Source organism: Rhineura floridana, chromosome 8 (assembly GCF_030035675.1).
Source record: "Rhineura floridana isolate rRhiFlo1 chromosome 8, rRhiFlo1.hap2, whole genome shotgun sequence".
Classification (NCBI taxonomy): Eukaryota; Metazoa; Chordata; class Lepidosauria; order Squamata; family Rhineuridae; genus Rhineura; species Rhineura floridana.
The window spans coordinates 128,486,636-128,500,884 of NC_084487.1; the positions used below are offsets into that span (position 1 = coordinate 128,486,636).

At 40.7% G+C, this 14,249-nt stretch overlaps 1 protein-coding gene across 1 annotated transcript; it reads right to left on the minus strand.

Moving 5' to 3' along the window:
- Positions 1-2,509: 2,509 nt before the first annotated feature.
- Positions 2,510-10,420, minus strand: PKDREJ (polycystin family receptor for egg jelly). The gene has a single exon (XM_061582767.1). It carries the CDS (start codon positions 10,418-10,420, stop codon positions 2,510-2,512), a length of 7,911 nt encoding a protein of 2,636 aa, XP_061438751.1.
- Between the last annotated feature and the right edge of the window lie 3,829 nt (positions 10,421-14,249).

The following is a 14,249-nucleotide window of genomic DNA, read 5'->3' on the forward strand; positions in this document are numbered from 1 at the left end:
TTGCCCCCCTCCAATACGCTCCTTCCCCTTCCCACTCCCACTCCTCTCCCATGGTCAGTTTTTCCTATCCTAACCAAGATTGCATAGGAGTAAATCCCATTGAGCTCAGTAAGCATGCAAATGATCAGACCTACTTTTCCCCTCTTCCTTCTTCCTCCTCCCCTGCCCACTCCAGCCCTCCCCCTTCCTCCCCCCCCCGGTCAGTTTTACCTATCCTAAGCATGATTGCACGGACGTAAATTGCACTGAATTCAATAAACATGCAAATGAACAAACCTGACCTTCTCCACCTCTCCTACCTGCTCCCATCCCAGCCCTCCCCTCTGTGTTTCCTCCCCTCCCTCCTCCTCCTCCTCACCTCCCCATCCTCTGTGGTCAGTTTCACCTATCCTAAGCATGATTGCAGGGGAGTAAATCCCACTGAACTCAGTAAGCATGCAAATGATCAATCCATTCTCAGCGTACTTGCACAGGATCCCATTTCTTACCTCCCGGATTAAAAAGCAGGGAAATTCACTAATAGGCAAAAAACCTTGCAGTTTAAGAACATGCCTATAGCCAACAGATATTTCTATCAAACTTTAAAAAGCAGGGAAATTGGGCAGCTATAGTGAATACACCAGGGGACCAGGGGACCTGACCTCCTCTCTGAGATATTGGACTGCCCTACAAATTGGTCAAAATGCAAACACCATTTGGGTTGGTCTTTCACAGTCCAATCCACTTCCTGTGTAGCTTGGAAGAATTTGGTAACATGTGCCTCTGAGTATATGGTGAGTGGTGGCAACACCTGCAATCAGCCCAAAGAATAGAAAGAAGACATGTGCTGTGCTGATCTTGTTTTAGCAGGGAGGAAGCAACATTATTAAGACAGTTGATAAAGTTCAGATGGTCACTTTGAATATGTCTGATTTCCTTTGCAATTTTAGTGAAGGTTCCTATAGGAAATCATTTTCTTTTGTTTCTATTTCTGTGAATATGTGAAGTACAGCAACACTTTGCAAAATTTACACTAAAAAAACCTCCAAACATAATTGTGGAATAATGGCACTAACTTCTGCAGAATAGTCTCCAGTGGACCTCAGGAGCGTCTCAATTTGCACAAGATAAAACAGTGGGAGGTGAAATATATTCTAGCAAAATTCTAGCTGTGCTTATGTTTTTAATACAATGTGCCCACCTTGCCTTAAATGAAGTGGTTTAAACATAGCAGGCTGAAAACATGCATCCTCTTTTTTCCAACAGCTAGAGTCATTGCTGAAGTAGCAACATATTGTAGTCAGTCTGATTTTACATCAAACTGCAGTTTCAGATTCCACTGTTAATGCACCCAAAATAGAAATAGAACATAACCTCCAATTTGAAACACAAAAGGCTGTCTTCACCATCATATGACATTGACCTATAAAACGGCTTTGAAATTAATAAAAATAAATTTGACAGATTTCCGGGATGAATAAGGAGGGAAATAAAATTTTCTAGTTTAGATTCTCCGTAGAAACATTAGTAACACCAGAAAGAAGCAAAGTAAGAAGAACACCAACAAACATAAAAAATATATAATTCTCTATCTTTGGAGACGGCAGGTGTTGCCACCACTCGCCATATGCTCAGAGGCACGTTACCAAATTCTTCCAAGCTACACAGGAAGTGGATTGGACTGTGAAAGACCAACCCAAATGGTGTTTGCATTTTGACCAATTTGTAGGGCAGTCCAATATCTCAGAGAGGAGGTTAGGTCTCCTGTTCCCCTGGTGCATTCACTATAGCTGCCCAATTTCCCTGCTTTTTAAAGTTTGATAGAAATATCTGTTGGCTATAGGTATGTTCTTAAACCGCAAGGTTTTTTGCCTATTAGTGAATAATGCTTTAAAATAGTAATAGCAATGCTACACAAATAAAAAATAAAATAGCATAACTAAACATATTGTGCAAATAACAGGACATTTTTACTAACTTTTAAGCTTACATTCTTTCTAGGGCAAAGACACTCGTTACACCTCATACGCACCTCCCATCTAAAATGTTACATGTTGCTGTATTTTAAGAGATTAAGGCATAAGAGATTAGTTCATTTAAACAACAACTCCATTTGGGGGGAAAAACCCAGGTTTTTAAAATGCAGAACACATACATCAAAGGCTTGTTCCCCAACCCTTTCCTGCTGTTTTATTACAGCTATCCTCCCTGTATTCACATGATCCACAATCCACATGCTAAGAGAGAGTAAGGGAGGGTAAGGGTGGATGCAATAGAAACTGGAGGTACATTGATACTAATTCTTCATGTAGACTAGCAATAGGAATGCTTGCAGTTAATTAAGTATAATTATTCCATAAGAGCATGCTGCAAATAAGCCAGCTGATGTAGATGGAGGCAATGAAAAACAGCTTCCTAAGGAATTAGCACCGATTTTAAAAATTGGGTAGTCCCTTTTTTCCAACTTCTTTCTTTCCATCTTTTTTCAATTTGCAGTTTTCATTCAATTTTTTAAAAAGCCAGCTAAGAATCAAATGACAAGATAAACCATTTTTCTGCCATTTATTTTTCTGGCTTTGAGCCCTAGGTGATGTGTGCTTTTCCTCTCAGGATGCCCAAATAGAACTCTATTGAAAAGTTCTGCATCAGTTGTAGATGTTCTCCTGCAGGTTACAAAACACCATATCCTGCGAATTTTATGAAATAGAAAATTTACCACCTCTGCTTCATCAGAAGGCTCTTCATAGACAGGTTGCTTCATGTCCTCATAGGCAGACATAATCACAGCTTGAAATAAATTGATCAAAACGCAGATCATCACCATCATGAATGACGCTAGAAAGAGACCCCCTAAAACCCTATTGGATGTAAATGCAGTGTCTTTAAAAGCTGAAACACAATAAGAGAATACTGTCTGAGCAGAATGAGTCATTGTATTGTAGTTCCACTCATGTTGGCCAAATACTAGGTAACCAAATGCCATGTATACAAAAAAGTACACTGCCACGACTAAAGCCATAGAGCAGATGCCAGGAAGGGCTGCTAAAATAGATCGTTGAGCCAGACGCACATCATAAAAGAATCGGGAATATCTGAGAGTTTTCAAAACGATAAGGAAGACCAGAAAACCCAGAGTTATCCGCAATGTTTTATCAATATGTGAAACTTTATGGAATGGAATGAATTCATCTGGATGAAGCAAATACAATTCTGTTAGGCTAGAAGCCAACTTAAATTTGAAGGCAAGCTGCAAAAGAAAAAAGAGACACACGCCCTTTATCCCAAAATTAATTAAATTTGAAACAGTTTTTATGTATTTTAGCCTTTGTTGCTCCACCACAGAAAATTCATCAATGATATAAAAGACAAGAATATAGCCAACAGCTACATAAACAAACTTTTTCATTTTGCTTAGTTGCTTGAAAATGGGGAGTTTATATGAATGGATCATCAAGCTTGTGTTAACAGGGCCCAAATGAGAAATCTCAAATACAACTGAGATACTGCAAAATAAATCTACGTCCGGATTAAAAGTTGTCATCTCAACTATCAGTGCCCAGGTATTTTCATCAAGCCAGCTGCTCCTTTTTAAAACATCAATTCTGTTTGTTGAATTAGGCAATTGCTGTTCTGGATAAAAAATAAAAGTGTACCCTCCTGCTTCATACGTGTTTAGTTCTCCATAGGAACTATATTTCCAAGGATCAGCCGGTGAGTGATAAGTGAAGCCTGAAAAATTACCAAAATGTTTCAAAACAGATTTATTGGCTAGGTTTGTCCAAAACCCAAAGTCGTCTCTTTGATCTTCTTGGTCATGGCCGTACTTGTGAAGGCAATGGCTTTTACTAATCACAAATTTATTTACAAAACTGTGTGGATAGAAACATTCTTTTGTAGTATTACTCTTTGCTCTTATTTGGCGCATTCTGGGTAAACCAAGGATCTTGGACCAGGTGTCTGAAAGATAGGTTGGGCGGTGGTCATTGTGAATCAAAGGCAGAAAGACACTGCTCAGCCAAGTGTAGATGTGCTCTACTTTACTGATGTTTGAAATCCCCAGAGATAATTTATTATGAATATTTTGGTTGTAGTAAAAACTAGTGGTGATTTCCATTGAGTAGGCAATATTTAAAATAAGAATTAAAAAGACAAAGTGACATATGACATCTTTTATGAAAACAAAAGCTTGGTGCTGAATCTTCTGTCTTTTCTTAAAAATTGTGATTTCATCCTCTTCTACAGGTTGGTAATGCTTGGTGCCTCTCACTCTAACTAGATCATAATGTAATTCTCGCATATCATCAGCATCCATGCTCACATCATCTAGTTTAATCTCTAAGAAGGTTTCTCGGCTTAACCACATAATGTTTTCACAGTATTTGGGATAAAGTGTCTCCAAGGCAGAAAAAAGTGCTACGTTCAGGGTTTGAAGCAAAAACACGCATGCACAAAATGAGATAGTGGATGCTGTTAGCCACTCCAATGATGTTTCATAGTCATAGTGCAGACCATATAATATGATAAAAAATGATAACACTGCAGATATGACCAAGGCCAACACCCACAAAATAGATCTATTCCACCAAGAAAACAGTATTTGTGGCCTTTTATAAAAGAGCATGTGGGGAGTATTTGGTGGTTTAATCTGAGGATATGTATCCTTCTCCACATAATTATTATTAAAATTGCTGTTGGTTTTGGAATCTTGGGCCATGTCCTCTTCTGTTGCAATGACATTTGCATCACCCTCAGAAATGGTGCAGTTGGTCCAACTTTTTGCTCTCTGTCCCCATCCTATCTTTTTCAGTTTTTCCAGGTTGTGTGAATCTGAGACACTCGAAGGGCTCTTTGGAAAATTAGGTCCTGGGACTTTTGAAGCAGTTTCTGCAAGGTACCATTTCTGTAGACACTCCTGCCAATTCCTAAAATTTCCAGACATGAAAGCAGAACATTCTTGAGGCTGAGCCTCAGGTATATTCAGTGGGGAAGGCTCCTTCTGAGAATATTTAAACAAAGCTGTTACGATCATCTGCAAAGGAATGGCAATGAAAGCACTTTGGATTCCAATTATTATGGGCCTCAAATATTGTAAATGTTCAGAAAGCATTTGTTGGTCCTTGTCAGCATTGAAAAGCATAGTGTTGACAAGCAGGATGCACAACAGTATTGTTAAACAACAAGAAAGTCGTTGAAGCCTATTCAAACAACCGGTGCAGACATGAGCAAAGATCGAGAACCATAAGTGACTATCTGCCAGGTCATTGGAAAAGTTTATCAAGAAAAAATCCATTTTATTTAAAGGTGCAGCGGGTTGAGCAACAACAAATGTCCTCTCTATTTGTCCATCATCCTTGTCAAGAGCAAACCATTTTCGGCATATGAACATCCAAACCTGTTTAGTGTATATGTTTTCCACTTTGATTCTACTCAAGTACCAATCAGGGGAAGAACCCATATTATTGTGCCAAACCCGGAGGCAATAAACATCTCCCAGGTCATTCTTACTCGTCAGAAGAAAAGTATCAATGGCTCCTCGAAGAAATGTCAGGTGTTTGGAGTGTCTTAAGCAATGTGTGTCACTGATAGCACTTTGGCCTATCAGCTGAATAAAAACATTGGCTGTGGTAGCTGCTCCAAAACGGCTGCCTGTGTATATTGTGACTAGGTAGCAGACTTTATCAAAAGGATCATTGTCTGGCAAGACTATGGCATGGTCTCTGCTTTTTATATCAGACCTATCTTTTCTTATTGTCCAAATAGCCAAGATGATGAACACTACAAAAATGAAAAGCACTGTCAACATTGTCACTGGATTTTTGTCTATGTGGGTCAACTGGACCTTTTTCATATCTACTGGATTAGGGTATGCCATTACTTCCCCAGCCAAAAATTTGATGTCATCTCTGGACGCTCTTCTTGGTTGAGAGTTTACAGTCCTTGAAACACGCTTTTTGTCTGTGCAAATGCAATGCAACTTTTGCCAGCTGGTCTGAGGGCCAAGGCTGCAGAGGCCTTCTTTCCAATGACTTTGGATTCCATTCATATGTAAGCAGTTGGCAGTAAAAATCACAATGCTAACTACTTGAGTTACAAAAAGGTCAGATTGTAAAACAATGGAGATGTTCAGTTGTTTTGCTTTGTTGCCCTGGAATATAGATCTGAGCAGTGTCTGTGAAAGACAAAATATATAAGGAGACTGAAGTGCACAGTCTTTGTCACTGGAATCATTTTCCCTTGGTACTGCAGGTTTGTTGTGAGAAACACTAAACGAAGCAAGTGGAGGATGGCTGACCTTGAGGCCTAGGTATACAGATACCTGGAAAGTGACCTTCAGTTTTCTCACAATCTGAATGAAAATATCTTTGGAATTCCTATAGACTTCCAAACTAAATCCTCCTGTTGTTTTAAGGAGCTTTCTGTCGCATTCCATCATCAACTCAAAGATGGCAGATGCCTCACCTTTTCTAGTCAGGACCATTTCTGCTATATCAGGCATGATCCCAGTCATGTCACCGTTAGATTTGGTTCCCATCATCTTGAATCCAGCCACCATTGTGCCAATATTATCTGTATATGGTAACCAAGGAAAAGGATTCTTATCAAACTCATAAACAATAGTGGAAATCATGGCATCCACTGGTAATTCATAATTTTCCTCCTGCTTCATTTGGGGATAAAAGCAGTTCTTGCATTCTTTTCTCTTAGAGAAAGCACTAGTAACATCCCACTTTTCATCTTTCCTTAATGTGATGGTCCAACCTTTGGCTTCCATAATAGTTTCATCTTCTCCAGCGATTTTACCTTGTAAAACTAGGTCTGCTAAAATCTCAGTGACAGAGATGGTTTCTTTAACTCCATTTATGTGGACATTCCTGTGTTCTAATAGAGAAGCTTTCAGGACATTGGACAACCCTGCAAAAATACCAGTGCAAAGAACCTCTATTTCCTTAGACCCTAGGTCTTCATTGCTATGCCTTTGCAGTTCTTCACTCACTTCTTTGAGTTTTCTGACTGCAAGTAGTTGTGATTTCCTGTTTATTTCAGTGATTTCCTGTGTTATTTGAGAAATGCTTGAGATCATTTGGTTTGCCTCCATTACATTTGTTGTAGGGATATCTGCAGATCTATTTAGAAGGATTTCCCGTAATTCAGTCTTAGAGGAATGCAATCTTTGCAGAGTTTCAATATTATTTAAAGTAGAAACTATCATGTAGACAAAATAACCTGCACTAAAATAATCCCCACTTTCAATAAAAGATGTTATTGGAGCTGATGGTCCACTGGTTAAACCATATAATTCATTTATAATATCTTTTTGCTTTACTTTTAATGGACCATGCACTGTTGTCTGTAAAGTTATTTGGGAATATGCTCCAAGTGCATCATATAGGTCAACACATACTGTCAAAGCATACTGCTTAGAAGATATCCCGGTGGGTAGAAAAGATGATGGAATTTTAGATTGATAACCAAAATACACAATTGTCCCCAAGGTACTGTTCTCTATGGAAGATATTCTAGTAAATGTCCATGTATTTGCAACTCCTTTGGCTTTATATGTAAGAGGCAAGTGTTTATCTTGAAACCCATTACAGTGAACAATGGATTTTGTTGGGAATGCCATTCCTGTGGTACGGTAAAGAACATACTTTCCAGCCACTGGTTGCAAATTGACAAAAAATAAATAACTGTAGGCTGATGACTTTCCTTCCCACATGCTCACTCTTAAAACAAGTTCATATGATTGTTCTGGCATGTTTACAAAACTCAAATAATGTATACATAGGTACGCACTTGATCTCCCAGTTGTAGTCTTGGTGTCCCAATCAAACTGTATTTTAGTGGGGCTTGCTGAGAAAAGTGACCAATAATAAAGTCGTCTGCCAGATTTACTGCAATTCAGGCATTTACCAGAAAGACAAAATCTTTCTGTTGGTATTACTGACCTACCACAATTTTCAATGCATGTGATATTCAGTGCTAGCGCAGAGTCAGGCTGCACAAATACCATTTGCTCAGCCTGAGCTGCTTGGTTTCCTTTTTGAACCATCAGGCGAAAATAATAAACAGCATTTTCCTGAAGTGTTTTGGGTAGCACTGTTTGAATTGGGTCAGAGGATATTGCCCATTTCAAATCCACTTGTTCAGAATGACATTTTCCATGTCCACTTAGGATCATGGACACATAGTCTGTTTTTTGTTTGGTGCAGTACCAAGTAAACGTGAGTCCTTCAAACGGCTGGGCTGCATCAATATCAGAGGAAGCAGATCCATCCAGAGTCCACTGGCTAGAAAAACCAACTGTCTGCAATTTGCCTCCAGCAATGACAGCCACAAGACTACCTGACCCAATCGCAACCAACACTGAATCAGAGCCTTGCACACTCTCCAAGGTAGCCATTGTGATTAATTTCACTGTAAAATTAAAGAGATACAAGCCATCATCTAAGCTAGATGCAGGGACTTCTAACATGATCAGATTTCTTCTTCTAATACCAGGTGGGTTAAATGGTTTTGACCAGTCTGGAGTAGTGTTCACATCTGGGACTTTATAGATATTCCAGATTATGTCTCGTAGGTTAGAACCTGGGCAGTTCATCTTGGTATCAGCAGACAGAGTAAATGGTGCCCTTTTCTTAAAATTTAAGATATAGTTAATAGTATCAGGTTTCTGGATCTTAACTTTCTCAATTAAACAAATTCTTTGAAGGCATGTCACTGTGGATTCTATGATCTTTGAAGCATAAGTGGTGGCTGTGGCTTTTAAAATAGCATGAGCATTTCCACTTCTTGTGCAGTTTACTTGGGCTACAAAGCCTGTATACAAGGCAGGATTGAAAGGTAAAACCGAGTGAGGAATAAAGTGGGCAGCATTTCTAACAGAATCTCTGTAAGTATAAGTATTGTTCCAAAGGAGGTATTCTTTTCTTGAATCAAAAAGTTGTAAGCTGAAGATCCATTTGCACTGCAGAAGAGGGTGTTGCACTGGAATAAACCACACAATATAGACCAAACTTTGTAAAACAGAAGGACCACTGTTGAAAACATGAATCTCAATATCTTTCTTTGAAAAATGTCGCCAAAGGGCTCCTTTCCTGTTAAGGTAGAGATGCACACTGAACTTGTACCACTGCAATCGGATAAACTCAATGGTGATCAAATAAGAGAGACTCTGATGCTGGTAGAAAATGTAGTGAGTGCTGGAAATGTTGCCAGAGGTATTGGTAGCATTTTCTTCTTGGGTGGAATAGTAAAGCCCTTGCATACGGCTAAAAAGATAAGTGCCCGTCTTGATTTTCTCTGTGTTGAGAGTGAGGTAAGCTTGAGGCTCACTCTTTGATGTTAAACTTAAGGTGGTGTTAGAGTAACCAAGTTCACCACCTAGCTCCACAGATCCTGCCTCATCTACACACAAGTAGACACTGGCCACTATTTTCTTCCTGGAATGTTGAGGGATATGGGCAGCAGAGTAATTGTTCTGTAGCGCATACGGATTGTAGAAGGTAGACCAAACCCTTCTACCGTTAACATCCAGCAGTCTATAGGCCATTTTTTGGGAGCTGGCAGGTAGCAGGCTCCAGGAGAGACTGATGGTCTTATGAGAGATGCTGAGCAATTTGGAATGGGTACTACAAATGTGTAGCAGAATGGGTTCCACCTGCAAGTCCAGGCTAAGGGTAATCCGAGGCCCTTGCTTAATGTGGAGGGAAGAAATATATATCCCTTTGTGAGTGTAATGCACAGTCAAGCGATAGCTGAAGAAGGATTTGCACATGTGGTGCAGTTCACCACGATGGTAGTGAGCAGATGGTGGCGAATCTGGATGATAGCTGCTAGGAAGGAGAAGGGCCGTGGGGCTACCCCTTCTACTACTGTAGTGGTAGCGCCAGCTTACAGTGTTGAGGTGTACACACCAGCCCAGCTGCACTGGCTGCCACTCTTGAATGGGGACTGTGAGTGGCGAAAGCAGGAAGAGATGGACATCCTGGCCAAACACTTCAATACTCAAGTTGCGGTGAAAGCATGCAGGCCCTGTGCAAGGAGGTGATACACACTGTTTGATGATGCAGTTGGAGTCCCAAGGTGGATATATATCTCCCCTTGCAAAGTTAGGGCCCAGCACTATCTGGCCTGACCAAAGGATCATATTGTGCACAAAGGTGGGGCTCCAGTACCAGCAACAGTGAGACGGCGGCAATTCTGTTTGTTGCTTCCCAGTCCTTGAAACAAATCCTGCAGCTGTTAAATAATGACACTCAGTATTCCCATTCCCCAGACATGAAGTCTGGAGCTTGTCCTCTTGTTGCTGATAGAGGTGGTTTTGTTGGTCAGGGCATGTGACCAACAATGGTGGTAGTAGGAAGTAAGGTGGCATGGCCACTGCATTTTGAAAATAATCCCAGTATAAGAGGAGGAGAGGGGGAAATGATAGGGAGTGCATCTTGAGGATGAGAAAAAGACTTGGATCAGGACCAGCCACTAATATTCCCAACTGCCGTGGAGTGAATGACTGGAAATTCTAGAATTCTACACATCACTGGGCAACCAGTGTCTGTGCTTCCTAGCTTGTCAAAAGGCAACATTTTCTTGCCCTTCCTTGATCAAAATACTCTTAACAGTGGTGGTTCTTTAAGGTCTCAGGCAGAATTTTTCCAGGCAGTCATCTGAGATCCCATTAACTGGATATGGCAATGGTTTGAACCTGAGACATTCTATATGCAAACTAGGTACTCTGCTATGGACCCAAACGCAACAGAAAGAATCACATTCTGTGCCTGGATGGCAGATGTTAAAACATTTTGTTTTATTGTTTTCAATGTTCACATCAACAATACACAAATAAGAAACAAGAAATTACAAAAGCATTCCATGATCTTTTAAAAGAGAACAATAACTGTAATTTACAACATAGACCACATGATGTTCTCTTACGTACAAAAAGTATATGGTTGAGCATTATCTTGAATCTTATTTTTCCAATACATTACAAAGATACTCTCATTTTTAATTAAGCAGTTATCCACCTGCCATCCTTCTTTAATTCTGATTACATTTGTTGAGTTACACATATATGTCATTTCCCAAAGCCTTAACAGCCAGACGGTCTCTGATGGCACAGTTATTTTTCCCGTTTATCACTTATACCCATCCTTGCTGCAAGCAAAAGATGGATATTTCTATATCCTCAGGCAGTATTACAGATCTTAAATAATAAAACAGAAGCACCAGCAAATCATATGGTATAGTACAACCTGTCATATATCTCATATGTTTCAAAATTACAGCCTTATGACATTTTTTTAAATATGAGAAGTATCTCTCTGGATTGCCACCAGTTGGATCCACAGTTTCTTTGGGAGGAATTCTACTCAGAGGATGCTCCTGCTGAAGGAAGCGGGGCAAGAGATTTTTGGAGATTCCTCCTTCCCCCTTGAGCCCCTGGAAAAGCTGTTCTAGAGGGCTGGAGAAACCCTTGGAACAAAATGGGAAGTAGCATTGGTTGCCAGGCCTCCAAGAGGTCTTCTGTATCTTTAACAGTTGTGCAGGGGGAAGGGAGAATTCCACCTTGTGGTTTTTCCCATTACAGAGTTGCAAGAACACCTGCACTTGGCGGACATTCTGTTCTTCTAAAGATACAGGATCAGTCTCAGGCCCTGAACCTGGCAACCCTACTCAGTATGCGTTGCTATTCCCTCACTTTTGCTAGCTAGAAGCATGATTCTTTCCTGCAGCCAGCCTTTGAAAGCAGCAGCAAAATTTCTGTGTGAGTTAAGTTCAGTATTTGATTGTGCAGAGTAGATGGGTGGGTGTATGGTGCTGCAAAGGGGAGCAAGGGAAAAATGCAGAGTGGGATAGGGGTATATTTTGGTCCTGATGGGCCTATTGCTGACTGTTGGAGGTGGAGGCAGAGGAGGGAAAAGCAGGACCCAAAGCAGTCTCTGTATTGGGTGGTGGTGATTGATGTTTTGCATCTCACCAAATGTAGCTTGAAACTGTGTGTGTGTGTGTGTGTGTGTGTATGCAGGTGTGTAGGCAGGCAGAAGGATAGAGTTGTTTAAAAGAGTGTACATGGCTGAATGGGGATCTTCCAGATCCTAATCCAATGCTCTCACCATTGAGTTTATACATATATAAATGCTCATTTTGTTTTATCTGTAATTTTATTGTCTTTTATGGATCCCTTCTAAATCAAAGTAAGGCACTTTTCAGTTTCTTTAGGTTCTATTTGTAAAACTGCAATGTTTAAGCACCCACAGGTACAGGAGGACGGGAAGAAAATGAGACCTTGACCATGCCCCCATGACCTTGTTGGCCATGTCCCTGTGACCTCATAGCAGCTCCGCCAGTTTTAGAGGGCACCAGCCACCACTGGCAACCAGGGAACATGGCATAATCTTTAATGAGGTAGCATGTGCCGTGATGGGCTGTATAGATGTGGGGGAGGGGTTTTTTTGCGTATTTTTAGTGTAATGCCTCCCTGCTCCGGACAAGGTCTCTCAAAAGGCAAAACCCCTCTGTTTTTTTCCCCCTCTGCTTAAATTGTACACCTTTGTCTTCAGTTTGCTATGTGAACTTTTACAAGGATTTTCTCTCTGGATTACATCTGCATTATTCAAATGCGTCTCCTAACCACCCAAGGTGCGGGGAAGTATGGCCTGAAGTACAGAAGAAGAAATCAAGAAATTTGATGTTTTCTACAGTATGCCTCTGATGAACCTAATAACCAAGACATATGATCCCCCGCTCCCTAAATTACAGAACAGAATAAAAAACTCTCATATGACAAATATATGGGTGATATCCAACTCAGCCATACTCAGGGTAAAAATGTAAATGTACTGCCTTCAAGTCGATTCTGACCCATGGCAACCCTATGAATAGGGTTTTCATGAGTCTGAGAGGCAGTGACTGGCCCAAGGTCTCCCAGGTCGTAGTCCAACACCTTAACCATACTCAGGGTAGATCCACTGAAATAAATGCCCTTGAGTAACTGGTCCATTGATTTCAATGAGTCTAGTCTTTAGTATGACTCAGTTGGTCATCTTGACTTCTGCTTCAACAGAAGTTTCACAATCTGGGCAGCAGAGATCATACATTTCACTAAATCAAAGAATGTGATTGTTCACTTTAAAATACCCAACTGATGGAGAGGCCATTAATGGCAGAGCTTGGAAAAGTTACTTTTTTGAAGTACAACTCCCATCAGCCCAATCCAGTGGCCATGCTGGCTGGGGCTGATGGGAGTTGTAGTTCAAAAAAGTAACTTGTCCGAACTCTGATAATGGAGTGTCAATCCAGGCAGCAGTATCCGTATGGAGATGGAGAAGAGGAAGAACCAATTGGCTCTAATATGGTAGTGGTGCCCTAATTTTGGAACACCCTCCTCCTGGAGGCATTGATGGTCACATTATTGCTGGGAGTTCACTGTTCAATGGAAATGTATTTTTTTCTAGCTTTTGGTGGCTATGGTTAGAACTGTTCTTGAGTCTGTTTTGTTTTATAGTACAGTAGGGCCCCACTCATATGGCAGGTTAGGTTCCCCCGCCAGAAAGCGAAAACCGACGAAAAGCGGATCAGCTGTAGCGCGGGGGTCTGGAACCTAACCCGCTGATTGCACCAGAGGAGAAGATCAGATCTTCCCCTCCTCGGGCGCGATCAGCTCGATCTGATCGCGCCAGAAGAGGAGAAGATCAGCTGGAGAGTGGGGAGCTCCAGCCCCCCCTCCAGCTGATCGCCCCGCTGGCACCATATTAGCAGAATGCCAAAAAGCAGGGTGCTGAGAAGCGGGGCCCTACTGTACTGATTTCGTTATTTTAATGTTGATATTATTGATATTGATATTGTTGATATTTACTCTTATCTTGTGTTCTGTGATCTGTAGTGATTATTTATTTGTGTTTTATATAAACTGCTTTGAGGTCACGCGTAAACAGTGGTATACTGAAAACATCAAATAATAATACCAACAAAAATAGTAATAATAATCCCCTCTCTGCAATTTGCATAGAGTGAACAAACTTGGCCTCCTTTTCATGAAATGGACTGAAATTCTAATCACTGAACAAAAAGTGTCATTACACAGAGCTTGGAAAAGTTACTTTTTTGAACTACAACTCCCAGCAGCCCCAGCCAGCATGGCTACTGGATTGGGCTGATGGGAGTTGTAGTTCAAAAAAGTAACTTTTCCAAGCTCTGAGTAATTTACACAGGTGATAATAAGCTTGTGCAGAATCCAGGAGTGGAAGGGAAACCAATGAAGAAATGTAAGG

Coding starts and splice junctions, on each gene's coding strand:
- PKDREJ (XM_061582767.1), bottom strand. CDS start 10,420: ATGCACTCCCTATCATTTCCCCCTCTCCTCCTCTTATACTGGGATTAT.